At 43.9% G+C, this 15,113-nt stretch overlaps 1 protein-coding gene across 1 annotated transcript in view; it reads right to left on the minus strand.

Annotated features, from left to right (window-relative positions):
* Nucleotides 1-15,095, minus strand: part of POLN (DNA polymerase nu) — a 65,217-nt gene extending 50,122 nt beyond the window's left edge. Inside the window, exons 1-3 of the mRNA XM_036417169.2 lie at nt 14,084-15,095; nt 3,255-3,331; nt 726-1,199 (exon numbers count right to left, since the gene is read on the minus strand). Of these exons, the coding sequence (XP_036273062.1) occupies nt 726-1,199; nt 3,255-3,331; nt 14,084-14,222 (690 nt within the window). The 5' untranslated portion in view covers nt 14,223-15,095. The remainder of the gene's footprint in view (nt 1-725; nt 1,200-3,254; nt 3,332-14,083) is intronic.
* Between the last annotated feature and the right edge of the window lie 18 nt (nt 15,096-15,113).

A 15,113-nucleotide genomic window follows, 5' to 3' on the forward strand; every position in this document is an offset into this window, starting at 1 on the left:
CTGATGAACAAAATGGAATCAGAAGCATGGAAATATGGAACATACTGGCAGGTTCCAGAGGGGAGGGGTGCAGGGATGACTGGATAAAGAAGGTGGAGAGATTGGCTAAAGAATATATATGCATATCCCACAGACATGGACAAAAGTGTGGTGAAGGCCAAGGCAGGGGGAGGCAGGGGTGGGTGGAGGTGGGAAAAGAGATGAAAATTCGTGGATCTTTACAATAGTTAACAATAAAAACTTTTCATTTAAAAAAATGAGCAAAAGATTTTAATGGATCATTTACCAAAGAAAATGTACAAATGTCCAGTCAGCACATGAGAAGATGCTCAATGTCATCATATATTAGGGAAATACAATTTAAAACCAAATGAAACCAAATGAAACACCATGTCATATCCACTCACATGACTAAAATAAAAAAAGACTGCCTTTGCCACTTTGGCTCAGTGGATAGAGTGTCGGCCTGCAGACTGAAGGGTCCTGGATTCGATTCTGATCAATAATTCTCTTTCATGATTGATTTTTTCTCTCTCTCCCTCTCCCTTCTTCCCTGAAATCAATACAAATATGTTTTAAGAAACCTTATGCATTATCAATAGCTTACCACTGGGGAGAAGGGAAGGCTTAAAATCTTATGCCTAGCTCTACTCAGACACTAGAAGCATGGGTTTTTCTTTTGGTGCCAGAAAAACAAAGTAAAGAAAGCCGCACTACTCACTGACCTGGTCAGCCCGTAGCTGGGTTGAACCATCCTTGTACATCAGCGTCACCACCAGGGATGCGGCCTGCTGGAGCATTTCCATCAGCTGGCTTTTCTCCAAATCCCCCAGATGCCTGACATCGCAGAGATGGTTTCCAGGACTCAGGGAGGCTTCCACCTGCTCAGCATCTTCTTTCAGTGCTGTGTGTTGACTCCTTTTGTCTGGTGAATTATGACATGGAATGTGTTTTCTTTTAAGAGTCATGCTTTCTTTATTTTCATTCTTGAAATGTTGTTTTAGATGTTTTCTTCTATGTTCCTTCTTCTGTAGCACTGGAGCCTCGTGGTTATGCTGTGGGGGTGGACGGCTGGAAGGAGTCCGGGAGCTGAGGTTCTGTCTTTGGTTAGCAGGCAGCTGACCTGTGAGTCTGATACTGGAGGACTGAGGGAGTCTGAGAGAAGCACTAGATGTCTGGCTTGTGAAAGAATGAAGATCCTACGGAAAAGGGGGAGACATTTCATTAGCACATGGATCCTTAAGACAGATCTATAAGCCCCCTCTGCAGTAAAGTGGGAACACAGCTCCGCAGAAGCTAGATCCCGCTGTCCAGTGAATTACATAGTGGTGTCTTCCAGAGCGGTCACTCTTCCACCCAGCAGGAGCCCGCCAGTATGTGAATCACAGGCGGGACCAGTGGGACCAGGTAGGACCAGGCAGGAGTTCAAAAAGTCTGCAACCACCCCAGGGGCAGGACTCGTGCAAGTGACCAGAGAAGCCATGGATGGGAGTAAGTTCCGATGTGCAGAGACTGGAGGTTAAAAACTCACAACTTCCAAGTAATGGTCGTTTATAGGGAAACTGAACCCGCCACAACGATGTGATATATTAACCCAGTGGTCAGCGAACTCATGAGTCCACAGAGCCAAATATCAACAGCACCGCAATTGAAATTTCTTTTTAGAGCCAAATTTTTTAGACTTAAACTTCTTCTAATGCCACTTCTTTGAAATAGAATTGCCCAGGCCGTGGTTATTTTGTGGAAGAGCCACCCTCAATGGGCCAAAGAGCCAGCCGCATGTGGCTCATGAGCTGCAGTTTGCCAACCATGGTGTTAATCTATCTAGTAAAAATGCATTTAAAATATGGCTCAGCAGCAATCCTCTGCCTCAACCAACAGTATGCGATATTCACTCAAAGTATCACACACCAATTGAGGGGGAGTGTCCCGACCCGCGGGGCAACAACGGGGGCACGCAGGAACCACCTAAGAGAATGAAGCAAACAAGGAACGCGAAAGAATGGAGGCAACACAAGGTTCTGATCAAGCCTCTACTTTATTCTTTGAAATGGCTGTATTTATACAGCAGAAACAAAGGGGGGCAGGGTTGCCTATGCAGAGGGGTCTTTGGCATCTGGCAAGACAGGATTGGCTAACTGCCAGGGCGGTGTAACATTCCAAGGTGCAACATTCCAAGGCTGGGCTATCTAGGGGGGAGGATCAGGAAGGGGAAGCGGCAGGAAGATGCTAAGGCAGGTTAATCTTACCTTCTGGCCAAGCCCTCAGAGCACCGCATAACTTCTGCTAGAAGGAACTTAATTCTATTTCCTTAAGACAGAGTTGCTTGTCCCAACTCTGATGGCTCCCAACAGGGGAAAGGGGGATGACCATGCCTATCCATTAATTATGGGATTTGTTAACAAAATGTTATTTTTAACGTTTCTTTTCTAGGTGTTATGATATATTTATATTGTTTTAAACAACTATATACTAATTGTACTTTTTAATAATTTTGAAAGAAAATGTTTTAACACTTAATAATAGGATCACAGAAAATTTTAATTTATACTCATTTTTATAGTAGAGAAGATTGTCAAGCATAACATTATATTACACTAGAGGCCCGGTGCACGAATTCATACACTGCAGGGGAGGGGTCCCTCAGCCCGGCCTGTGCTCTCTTGCAGTCCAAAATCCCTCGCTCTTTACTGCCCGCCTGCTCACTGCTCCTTATCGCTCTGCTCACTGCTGCACCTTAGCACTTCCACAAATGCAGGAGAGGCTCCCGCCACCACTGCTGCACTCGCCAGCTGTGAGCCCCGCTTCTGGCTGAGCAGCACTCCCTGTGGGAGAGCACTGACCACCAGGGGGAGCTCCTGCACTGAGTGTCTGTGTGTGCCCCCCCCCCCCCCCCCCCCCCCCGCCCCTCCACGGTCAGTGCGCATCATAGCGACTGGTCATTCTGGTTGTTCCACCATAATGGTCACTTAGGTTTTTATTATATAGATTATAAATCTGTGGAGGTGTATACAAAAAAAGTCAGCCCAGCCGGTGTGGCTCAGTGGTGGAACATCAACCCAGGAACCAATTTCTGGTCAGGACTTGATCCCCAGTGTGGGGTGTGCAATAGGCAGCCCATGTATGAAATCTATAAAAAAATATATTTAAAAACAAACCATTGTATCCACAGTGCCTAGCATATAGTAGACACTTAACAAATATTTGTTTGATAAGTGAAGGTTATCTAATTATTCATATTTGCAACGACTTACCATTTTATCGAGAGTTTGATTCTTCCCATCTTCAAGAACTGAATACTTAACACTGGATTCATTTACCACTTCTGCAGCTTTTAAAAACACAAAAAAGAAACACGAGGCATTAACCAATCACTGAAATCGAAGTCATATAAGTTGTGCTATTAAAACAACACAACAAAATTCATAACAATCAAAATGCCTATTATCATTGTAAGGAATGTTTTTATGTAAAGTATCTTCAAATTAACTGGAGGAAAATTTATGTGATCGTGAAATGTTTATTAAAAATTACTACCTGGCATTTATATTTGAATACTTGATTCTGAAAACTCTTGTAAGAAACCTGGCAAATGACTGATACCAATCAAGAGGGAAGTCGAATAAATTACGTAACGCCCACACTCTGAAGCACAGCCATTGGAAAGGATGACTTGAAGCAGTATCAGTTGACTTGGAGACGCAGAAATCAGTGAAAATGTGATCCCATTTCTAAAGTAAGTGTCCAAATCTCCCCACTGTGTACGTTACACACATGCACTGCACAAGTGTGGCCCCAGTGGCCATCTAGGAGACGGGAGTTTCTGGTCAGAAAGGTCACCGGGAAGTGCTCTCAGGACCGACCTCTGCAGGCGAGTGAAGGTGCCGTCACTGCAGAGGGAGCTGACATGCCCTGCAGAGCTGACCCTGGTGGGTCTAGGGAGCTGGGCCTCAGCCTCAGCACCAACCCGCCACCGGATGGTTTGCTCCTGGGAGCATGGGTGTCCTGGGGCCAAGCAGTTTCTTTGCAGCTGAGGCGATCACCAGGAGGCGCTGTGCTGTGAGCAGCCTACCAGCAAGGACCAGTCCTGGGCACAGCTGGTGCCCACTACACGAGGCCCACTCTTTCTGCCACAGCCACTTGCTTCAGATCATTCTGAGCAGCTTCTTCCGGATTCTGTGGCCTCTTCCTGGGAAACTTTTCAAAAGAAGGGCAGCGGCACTGCAGCTTGCCTCAAAGCTGCAAAAGCTATTTGTTTCCCTCTTCTGCAGCCCCCGCGAAGACCCTCACCCCGGGGTCTTCCTACGGCAGATGACTCCCTACAGCACATGTGTCAAACACAAGGCCCGCGGGCCAAATCCGTCCCGCCAGGCCTTGCAATGTGGCCCGCACCGCACTGTCATCACTGCACTCCGCTGCGTTTCCATCACAATGACAGTTTATGACTGTTCAGTAAACCATTTGGCCCGCGATTTAGGCTGGATTTTAGATTTTGGCCCCTTCTCTGATTGAGTTCGACACCCCTACCCTACGGCAGATGACAGGCTGGGGCGTCACCTGGCCGAATCGCTCTCATTTCATGTGTCCTTCAGCACGCTACCTTCAACAGCTGCTCCCCATGCCAGCTTGTACCATAATGTTCAGACTGCTGTTACCACTGGCAGCTACTCCCATTGCTAATCAAAACGCTTTCAATGGTCCCTGTTCAAATCACTGTTGTTCTGACACACAGCCACACACGCCCTCACAGGCCCGGGACCTCTTGCCGGTCCCGATGATGTAATGGCCAGGAGGGAAGGAGGCGGCGGTTCCTGAGGGAGCAGGTCTCCTTTCTCAGGACAAGCCTCTGGCGTGGGGGGCCTTTACAGAGGAGCTCAAGTCTTCGGACTGAGCCCTGGCTTGTGGCTGCAGGTGGTCTGCTGGCAGGCTCCCAGGGAAGCGCTCTGGTTGCCACATTTAGCTTTCATTGCTAAGTATTCACCCTCGGTCTGTCTTTTTCCACAGGACATATTATTTCAGCCACAGCACCAATCCCTGGTGTCCCAGCAGCCAGGGCAATAGCTGTCACTGGTACAGACTGAGTGCCAGTGAACGTTCTAGCTGCGAGGCCACCCGTGGCATTCCCACAGCTGCTATGACGTCACCGGCTGGCATCCCGGAGGGACCCCCTCCAGGACACCACGTCTGCTTTCAGACCGCTCCCTGGCCAACTGCAGCGATCAGGGTCCTGGGAACCGAACTGCGCTGACCCACAGGAAGTTTGCTGGGGTCTCAGGGGGAGGGGTGGGGAGCAGAGCGACAGTTAAAGCACCCAAACACGTCACAGGTAAGTGCTCTGAGCTGAGCGCATGCTGCTGCTGAAGCATTTGAACAGAGCCTTAAAATGCTGACCTCATCCTCAGCTGTGCGTGAAGGAGAGAAAAGAAAGGTAGGTAGAGAGTTGGAAAATGTCACGGGTTTGGAAGTTACAGTCAAATCTGAACGTGGCAGAAAGAAGGAAAGTGGAAGGACGAGACTAAAAAGGGGCCGGCAAGGGCCTTGCAGGAGAACAGAGGTTTCCAAAGATGGATTGTGCAGAGAGCAAGCACAAGAGCTGAGCTCATTCTCACAGAGGCAAGACCAAACGCCGCAAAATGAAGGCAAACAGCAATCAGGAAATACTCAAATCCAAGGGAGAGAAGGCAGCCTGAGGCCGGCAGAGCAAACCGAAACAAACCTGGCAGGGTTTGCCTGATTGAAAATAGGAGTTTTATGTATATGGGATAGAAGTAGAAATAATGTAAGTCGTTTATCCATAAACTCTGGACTAGAATGAATAAAATCGAAATAGATCTATTTTGTCACTTTGTCATCTGTCCTTAAAATTGCAAAGATTTCCATGAAATGATGGAAATAAACATTTCACATAAGTAAATTGGATTTTGACAAATATCTATCTCTAGGGGCCTCAAACTCTTAATTTGCTATGTCTGTAAAAATATTTTTATTTTTCTAGAAAACACCAAATTCACCTCTAAGCTCTCTCAAGTTAAATATAGGACCTGGATAAATGTATGCTAGAAAACATTACTTGAGCTTTATAGGTACTTAGATAAAACATAGAGGTGTAGTCTAATAAATACGTTCTTAATCATATATACAGCACCAGCTCAGCCCCAAATCACCCTGAAACCTCCCCTGCCCCAGTATTTACCAGACCTTCAGTAGCATCACTAAACAATAAAATGCCAATGAAAACTCACGTCAGATGAACCCAATTCTGAATCTAGTTTAAAAGTGTATGAATTCGGGTGAAAAGCAGAACTACTATTCACCAAAGACCCAACACTACAAGGCAATGGCGTCGAGAGCAAAGCGCAGGCCTGTGTCCCAGGCCCAGGGGCACAGCCTCGGCTGGTGTGCAGCTGCTCACGCGGCCGCTCTGGGACCCGCTTCCTTCCGGCCGAGTTCCGCTAGCACACCGTCATCACCGGCAGGCTCGGGAAGGAGTCCTTCAGGTTGCAACTGGAGGGAAGGCAAGAGGAGGCCAGCTAGGGAGCAAGCTGCACGTTTTCAGGCCCACCCTGGAAATGGCGCACACCACTGACGGGACCTGCCACTTAGCCACACTGGCTGTAGGAAGACGGAGCCATGGAGTCGATCGTGTGCCTCAGAAAGGAAGGACAGACTCCGGCGTGGCAAAAGGCATAGTCTTGAGAGATGCAAATCAAAACAACAATGCGGCACCATCTCACACCTGTCAGAGTGGCCAACATCAACAAATCAACAAACGACAAGTGCTGGCGAGGTTGCGGAGAAAAAGGATCCCTCGTGCACTGCTGGTGGGAATGCAGACTGGTGCAACCACTGTGGAGAACAGTGTGGGAGTTTCCTCAAAAAACTGAATATGGAACTCCCATTTGACCCAGTAATCCCACTCCTGGGAATATATCCCAGAAACTAGAAACACCAATCAGAAAGGATATATGCACCCCCTATGTTCATAGTAGCACAATTTACAATAGCTAGGATTTGGAAACAGCCTAGGTGCTCGTCAGCAGATGATTGGATCCAAAAACTATGGCACATCTACACAATGGAATATTATGCTGCCATAAAAAAAAAAAGAAATTCTCATCATTTGCAGCAACCTGGATAGAATTGGAGAATATCATGCTGAGTGAAATAAGCCAATCAATGAAAGAAACACCACATGACCTCACTCATTTATGGATAATAAAGAACATTATAAACATTATAGATGAACCAAAAGATAGATATAGAGACAGTAAAGCAACAAACAGTCAAATTACAGCGGGGAGAGTAGGGAGATTTGGGGAAGATAAGAGATCAACCAAAGGACTTGTATACATCCATATAAGTACAACCAATGGACACAAAACTCTGGAGAGGGAGGGTATGTATGGGCGGAGGGGCAATGGTATATGAAAAAAAAAAAAAAAAAGGCATAGTCTTTGCCAAAAAGGCTCTTGGAGCAAAACAAAATGCTCGTGATTAAATGAGAAATGGTTGTCGCTGAGCAAGGAGAGGGTCTGAAGTTGTATTTTTAGTTTTTGCATATTTTTTTCTTCTTCACAGCAAAGGCTTTTAAAATAAGAGATCAATCTTGTAAAAAGTTTATGGAGTCCAATCCTTACTGAATATGTATCTCAAGATACCTCAGGTAGTCTAGCAGATCAGAAAAGTAGACCCCAAAGTGACATATAACATTAATAATGTTTGGTTTTACTGGTACTTTAGTGTTTGTAACCAAATAGTTGTAGCTTATTTTCATTGATTTCTGAGTGCAAGTTTGATATATTCTTGGTACGAAATGCGCTCTCAGAAATTAAATGCTGATTTACAATATTTTACTTTCAAGAGATAAGAACAGCTCAGCGCCGGGACCGGTTTGGCTCAATGGATGGAGCGTCGGCTTGGGGACTGAGGGGACCCGGGTTCGATTCCGGTCAAGGGCATGTACCTTGGTTGCGGGCATATCCCCGGTAGGGGGTGTGCAAGAGGCAACTGATCGATGTCTCTCTCTCATCGATGTTTCTAGCTCTCTGTCTCTCTCCCTTCCTCTCTGTACAAAAATCAATAAAATATATTTAAAAAAAAAAAAAAAAAAAAAAAAAAAAAAAAAGAACAGCTCAGCATGTGACAAAGAACCCAGGAATCATTAGGTCTTACATCCAGCATCATTCAACAATAATCCATTAGCAATCCAACTTTAATTCAAATTCCTGTCCTATATAATAAAAGCCTAATATGCTAAGTGTCCAGTCAACCAATCAAAGCATAATATGCTAATGATATGCTAAGGCCACTCAATCGCTCCCTGTGACATGCACTGACCACCAGAGGGCAGACAGTTGACCAGTCGCTATGACGTGCACTGACCACCAGGGAGCAGATATCTCAACTGGTAGGTTAGCTTGCTACTGGGGTCCAGCTGATCGGGACTGAGTGTGACAGGCCAGACACTTCCTGAAGTCCTCCTGTGGTCCCTCTTACATCCCTCCCCAGCCCTGATTATGCACTGGTGGGGTCCCTCGGCCTGGCCTGCACCCTCTTTCAATCCGGGACCTCTCAGAGGATGTCGGAGAGTTAGTTTTGGCCCAATCCCGCAGGCCAGGTTGAGGGACCCCAGTGGTGCACAAATTTGTGCACCAGGCCTTTAGTGAAATAATAAAACTGGTGAGACTCGGTGGTAGACAGACTCATGGGTCGGAGTCTGTTTTCATGCCCTTGTAAACTCCTTCCCCTGAGTCCAGGTGGGACTTATTGACTCACTTTTAAACAGAATTAAGCAAAGGACAGGATATTTGTGATTATGCTACATAAAACTATATATAATGTCAGTCATGCTGGGGACACACTCTTGCTGCCTTTGAAAAAGCAAGTGCCTATATGATGAAAAGATGCCTATGGCCAAATTACATAGAAAAGAACTGAATTCTGCCAAGAACTTGGAATCGAATGCTTCCTCATTTGAGGCTCAGATGCGACTTCAGCCCTGGCTGACACCTCCACTGCAACCCGGCAGATGCCTCGGCTAAGCTATGCCCACCTCCTGACCCACAGAAACTGTGAGATAACAAATGTGTTGTTTTAAGTCACTAAGTTAGCAGCAATGGTGTTATGCGACAACAGATAACAATCCTTATGAAACCTGACAAAAATAAAAACTTATTTTTCTATTATCTGTCTTCTCAATAAATTTATAAAAACTAGAGATTTATTTTAAGACTATGACAAGAGCATTTGTGAGATGGGTGACTAGCAGAAATTTTCCTCAAGAGACTCACATTGTAATTACCTACCAGAGGCATTTCATTACCAGTTATTGAAGGGAGGTACAGTTCCACCTGTCAAGTGCACACTGCCTTTTAGAAAGCAAATATATTAGGTCTAGTAATAGTTAATGTCGTTTTCTAATACTTTTTTAAATCAAATTTATTTAAACAATACAACAAAATTTAATCAACAATATAGTTGCCGTTGTTTTCTACTACTTGTGCCCAACGCTCGGGAAGCATTTTAATCCCTCTGTTGTAAAATTCTTGTGATTTTTTTTTTTTTTTTAAATAAGTTTTTATTGTTCATATTATTACAAATGTTCCTTTCCCCCCACCCACCATTGCTCTCCTCCACCAGGTTCCCATCCCACCCTCTGCCCTTTCCCCTCTCCCCATTGTCCTCATCCATAGGTGCAGTTTATGTTCAGTCTCTTCCCACGCCCCCCTCTCCCCTTTTCCCCAAGAATCGTCAGTTCACTCCCCTTCCATACCTCTGATTCTATTATATTCAACAGTTAATATTGTTCATCAGATTTTTTTAATTTCCTTGGTTTTTAGATTCACTTGTTGATAGTTATGTATTTGTTGTTCATAATTTTTATCTTTGTTTACTTTCTCTTCTGAAAGAACCCCCTTCAGCAATTCATATAATTCTGGTTTGGTGTTGATGAACTCCTTTAGCTTTTTTTTATTAGTGAAGCTCTTTATCTGGCCTTCGATTCTGAGTGATAGCTTTGCTGGGTAGATTATTTTTGGCTGTAGGTTCTTGCTATTCATCACCTTGAATATTTCTTGCCATTCCCTTCTGGCCTGCATGGTTTCTGTTGAGAAGTCAGCTGACAATTGTATAGGTGCTCCTTTATAGGTAACTACCTTCTTTGCTCTTGCTTCTTTTAATATTCTCTCTTTGTCTTTTGCTCTTGGAATTTTAATAATGATGTGTCTCGGTGTGGTCCTCTTTGGATTCCTTTTGTTTGGAGTTCTGTGCGCTTCCTGGACTTGTAAGTCTAATTCTTTCACCAGGTAGGGGAAGTTTTCTGTCACTATTTCTTTCAGTATGTTTTCCATATCTTGCTCTCTCTCATCTTCTGGGACCCCCATAATTCTGATGTTGGTTCGCTTGAAGTTGTCCCAGAGGTTTCTTACATTATCTTCAATTTTCTGGATTCTCTTGCCTTCTAGCTTCTGTGGAGGAGTGTCTTCTGGCTCTTTATGTTCCAAATCTTTGACTTGATTCTTGCGATCTTCCCTTCTGTTTTTAGGACTCAGTAAAATATTTTTTATTTCAGACAATGTATTCTTTATTTCTTGTTGATCCCTTATCATTTCTTGTTGACTCCTTATTAATTCTAGTTGATCTCTTTTCATATCCTCGTAGCCCTTATCCATCTTTTCTAAGAAATTCTTGAAAAAACTTATAAGCGTAGATTTGAACTCTATATCCAGACGCTTTTTGTCCTCCATTTCTTTCGTTTGTGATCTATTTTGTTGTCGCATTTCGCAGTTACAGATGGGACGGGGTTTCAGGGTGGAGCCTGCAGCTTTGGCTTCTGTCAGCCCCGCCCTATGCGGGTCCTTCAGTGCTCGCTGCTGCCAGCGCCTCTGAGAGAAAGGTGCCCTCGATTTTCGCCTGCTGCCAAACAGTCTATGCTCTCCCACAATGAGCCCGGTATTGGGGTTCAGTTCAGTTGGAAATGGAGTTGGAGGTGGCGTTCAGAGCAGTCTGGAGCCCCAGTCTCCTTCCCGTCAGGGCAATCCCGCGGCACAGCCGACCGTCCCTTCTCTGCGCGCAATGTGCGCGCCTCCGGGACCTCCTTTCGCCTCTCCCCGGGGTTCCGCCTTACAGCCCGGCTCCCTATGGCTGAGCCTGAGTCCCCGGGGTCTGGCCCAGAACCGGGGTTCAGAGCAGTTGGGGGCCCAGCACAGTCGGAGCTTTTCTCTCCTTTCCGCTCAGGAACGCCCGCCAGGCACTCGGCCTCCCTCCTCTCCGGCTCCGTCCTCTCCGGGCGCCGCGTCTCTGTACCTTGGCTTTTCCAGCTCCTCCGCGCCTCCTTCTGGTTTTCTCCTTGCTTCTCGCTGTAGAATTTCCAGTCAGTCAACCTTCCTGTAGTTCTGGGCAATGTCCGTTTTATATTTTAGTTGTATTTTATTGAAATTGTTGTGTGCGGCTGCGGCTAGGTGTTCACCTGGGCGCAGCCATCTTGGATCCTCAAATTCTTGTGATTTTTATGCAAAAAATTCGGTCAATGCATTTTTGAGGCATTCTTCATTATTAAATTTTTTTCCAAGAAGAAAGTTTTGCAAAGAACGAAACAAATGGTAATCGGAAGGGGCAATATCAGGAGAATATGCAGGTTAAAGGAGAACTTCCCATTCCAACTGGCGCAGTTTTTCAGCAGTGATTCTTGCAGTATGCGGTGTTATCGTGGTGAAGAATTACGCCCTTCCGATTAATCAGCGCAGGTTCTTTTTCTCTTAAAGCTTGGGCTAACCTTTCCAATTGGGCACTATACACTGCACTTGTAATGGTTTGGTTACATGGTAAAAGTTCATAATGAAGAATTCCTTTAAAATTCCACCAAACACACAACATCACTTTTTTCGCATGCAAGTCAGGTTTTGGCGTGGGCTGCGGAGCCTCATTTTTGTCCAACCATTGACGCCGCCTTTTCAAATTAACATACAGCACCCATTCTTCATCTCCGGTGACAATTTGCTCTAAAAACAGCAAACGGTTTTGACGAGAGAGGAGCGAACTGCAAATTGTGACTCTTTGATTACGGTTGTTGTCGGTCAACTCATGAGGAACCCATTTTCCAAACTTTTGGACTTTGCCAAGTGCACGCAATTGATTGGAAATTGTTTTTTGTGAACAATTTAAAGTTGTCGCAAGCTCTTGTTGGGTAATTTGAGGATTTTGCACCAAAAGAGCTTGAAGAGCTTCTTGATCAAAATTAGACACACGGCCTCGACCACTCTTGTCATCTAACGAAAAATTTCCCTCGCGAAATTTCTCAAACCAACGCTGGCATTTTCTGGCGCTAACTGCATCTTGACCAAGAGCACTACAGATGTTTTTTGCAGCCTCACTTGCTTTTCTTCCTAATTGGAACTCGTAAAGCATGCAGTGCCGAATATGCTCTTCATCCGCCATCTTCTTAGCCCTAGTTTTGCAACAAAAACCAAACCAAACACAAACTTTTTCAAGCAAAACTTGTTAATTGCACTTCACACGTTCTGTAGATACCACGTGTTTGAAGGTTATGTCAATACAAGTCAACGCCAAGCAAGATTTTAAACGAATGTTTAAAAACGACATTAATTATTACTAGACCCATATACCGAAGAAAGGAGAAAGCTCTTCAGTGATTGCCTTTTTTTTTTACTACTCCCACCACCAGCATCATTACCCCTAAAACACTAGGTATAGTCCACACCCAAAAATCCTTATAAGTGACTTTACTAGTGACTTTTATAAGACACACAAGCAACAGATGTCTGAACATAAATGGAATAAAATGTTATATTATATCTTAATTAAGAAACTGCATTTATAACAGTGTTTGCAATGTTTGTCAATACTCAACTATTTCATCTCATTTACTCGGTTATATCTCACTCATAACTTACTCAGAAGGAAAGAAACAAACAACCTATTGGCCCAGACTTACAAATTTAAAATACAAACTACTTTGCTAGTGAAAAAAGTGTTCCAAACATTTCAGTCACAGCTTTCACTATTATCCCACATCATGAACACACACACACACACACACACACACACACACACACATATATACAGATTCACCAACCTTTGCCCCCTAAGAGTTTACACACTTCTGTCAGTACAATATATATATCATCAAAAACACTTCTTGCCCTGGCCTGTTTGGTTCAGTAGTTAAAGCATTAGCCTGCAGACCGAGGGTCTCGGATTTGATTCCTGGTCAAGGACACATACGTGGGTTGCAGGTTCGATCCAGTCCGCATCAGGAAACATGCAGATGGCAATCAATGTTTCTCTCTCTCTCCCTCTTTTCCTCCCTCTCTTAAAAAAATAAATCAAAGGAAAAAATATCCTCAGGTGAGGATTCACAAAAGAAACAAACAAACAAACAAAAAACAATACCACTTCTCTTGTCCACCACACACAGTAAGTAAATACAGTCATCCAGTATCATTAGAGGATGGGCTCCAGGACTCCCAGGGCTACCAAAATTCGTGGATGCTCAAATCTCTTACATAAAATGGCACAGCATTTACATATAATCTCTACTGGCAGAGACCACAGCAGGGTATGCCTACACATCACTTCATTTGGGTGGACTCAACATAGTGCTGGGTGCATGTCAAACTCAAGTTTTGCTGCTTTCTGGAATTTTCTGGGACTTTGTTTTTTGCTAATATTTCTATCTGCAGGTGGCTGAACCTGCAGATTTGAAATCAGAGGCTATGGAGGGCTGATTGTACTGTGCACAGGCTCAATGACCCGCGCTAAGGTGGAAGCATAGACACTGTGGAGGAGCCAAGTCTTTTGAAGTTAAACAGCCATGGGATTCTAAGGGAATGTCTGACACTATGCCCGGGGCAAGGAAGTGTTCCATTTAAAAACAAGGGCTCAGTCCTCACTGAATGCGAGTAAAGGGAGGGAAAGCTGGACTTCACTTGTTTGCAGGCGGGAGCTTCCCCACCCAATTTCAGTTCTCTAGAATAATTTTGCTACATTTCATTTTCAAACTCTTAGTCTTAAAAATTAATAACACCAAAATAACAAGACAGAAAGGTTCATAAAGATTACTCACTCTTTTCACTCTCTCTCCAATTCTTAGACTCCGCTAAATCACCTGAGTGCATAGCAGACATAATCTTCTGAGCAACACTGGAAAGTGGTATCTGACAGAGATCAAAGCCTACAAATGCCTCATAATTTTCCATTTTCATAAATTCCTAAACATAAGATAAACAAAACACCTATATATTAATTTTGAGCCTTCAAAATAAGAAACAAGAAATCTGAAATGTACTGAGACTTTCATAAAAAATTTTATATTAAAAACCACAATAAATAGGTATCAATTTTCCCTTTTACACATAGGATCGTAAGAATAAAGCAATGGTTAGAGGCTCCTTTGGGGGTATTATGATATATAAGTAACAAAGAACATATTTTCTAGTTAACCAATTGTAAAGCAACTGACTCAAACACTTCCTAGTTTGTTATTACAATCTTCACATATACAAGACCATTATTTCTAACTGAATGGCATGATTTTGACAAACCACCTGACATCCTTTCTCTCGATCTGCTCAGCTATATATACTGGGCCCTTTGGGCTGAGATCATGAAGGTCTGGAAGCCACAGCACCAATCACCAAATAGCTGGTTGGTCATCTAACATATTTGGCACTAATCTAAACAGAATTTATTTCATTAACCAGGAAACAGGAGACATATTTTTCCACATTGCTGCAGAAAATTTTTCATTATCTAGTCCAAAGTAGAATCGGGGGGGGGGGGGGGGTAAGGAATGTTTTTAAAGCACATTTAAGATTTACTTCATAAATTTTAAATAATGTACAAATGCAGTAATTGGCAGAACATTTTTGTTCAATGCATTACAAAAATTAACAGGGTTCATCTGTCACCTATGCATACCCATTTTCTGATAGTTATGGTTGAAAAATTCCATAAAGATCACATTCTAGGTTTTTAGATATCAAGGGCAGGTCATTCTTGAAAGTAATACCTGTATCTTTCTATAAAACTTACATGGCATATAAAAGAGGCCATGTATAAATCAGGCATTAAAGCAGCATTTGGCCGGGACCGGT

The sequence above is a fragment of the Pipistrellus kuhlii genome, unplaced genomic scaffold (genome assembly GCF_014108245.1).
Source record: "Pipistrellus kuhlii isolate mPipKuh1 unplaced genomic scaffold, mPipKuh1.p scaffold_m20_p_58, whole genome shotgun sequence".
In the NCBI taxonomy this organism is placed as follows: domain Eukaryota; kingdom Metazoa; phylum Chordata; class Mammalia; order Chiroptera; family Vespertilionidae; genus Pipistrellus; species Pipistrellus kuhlii.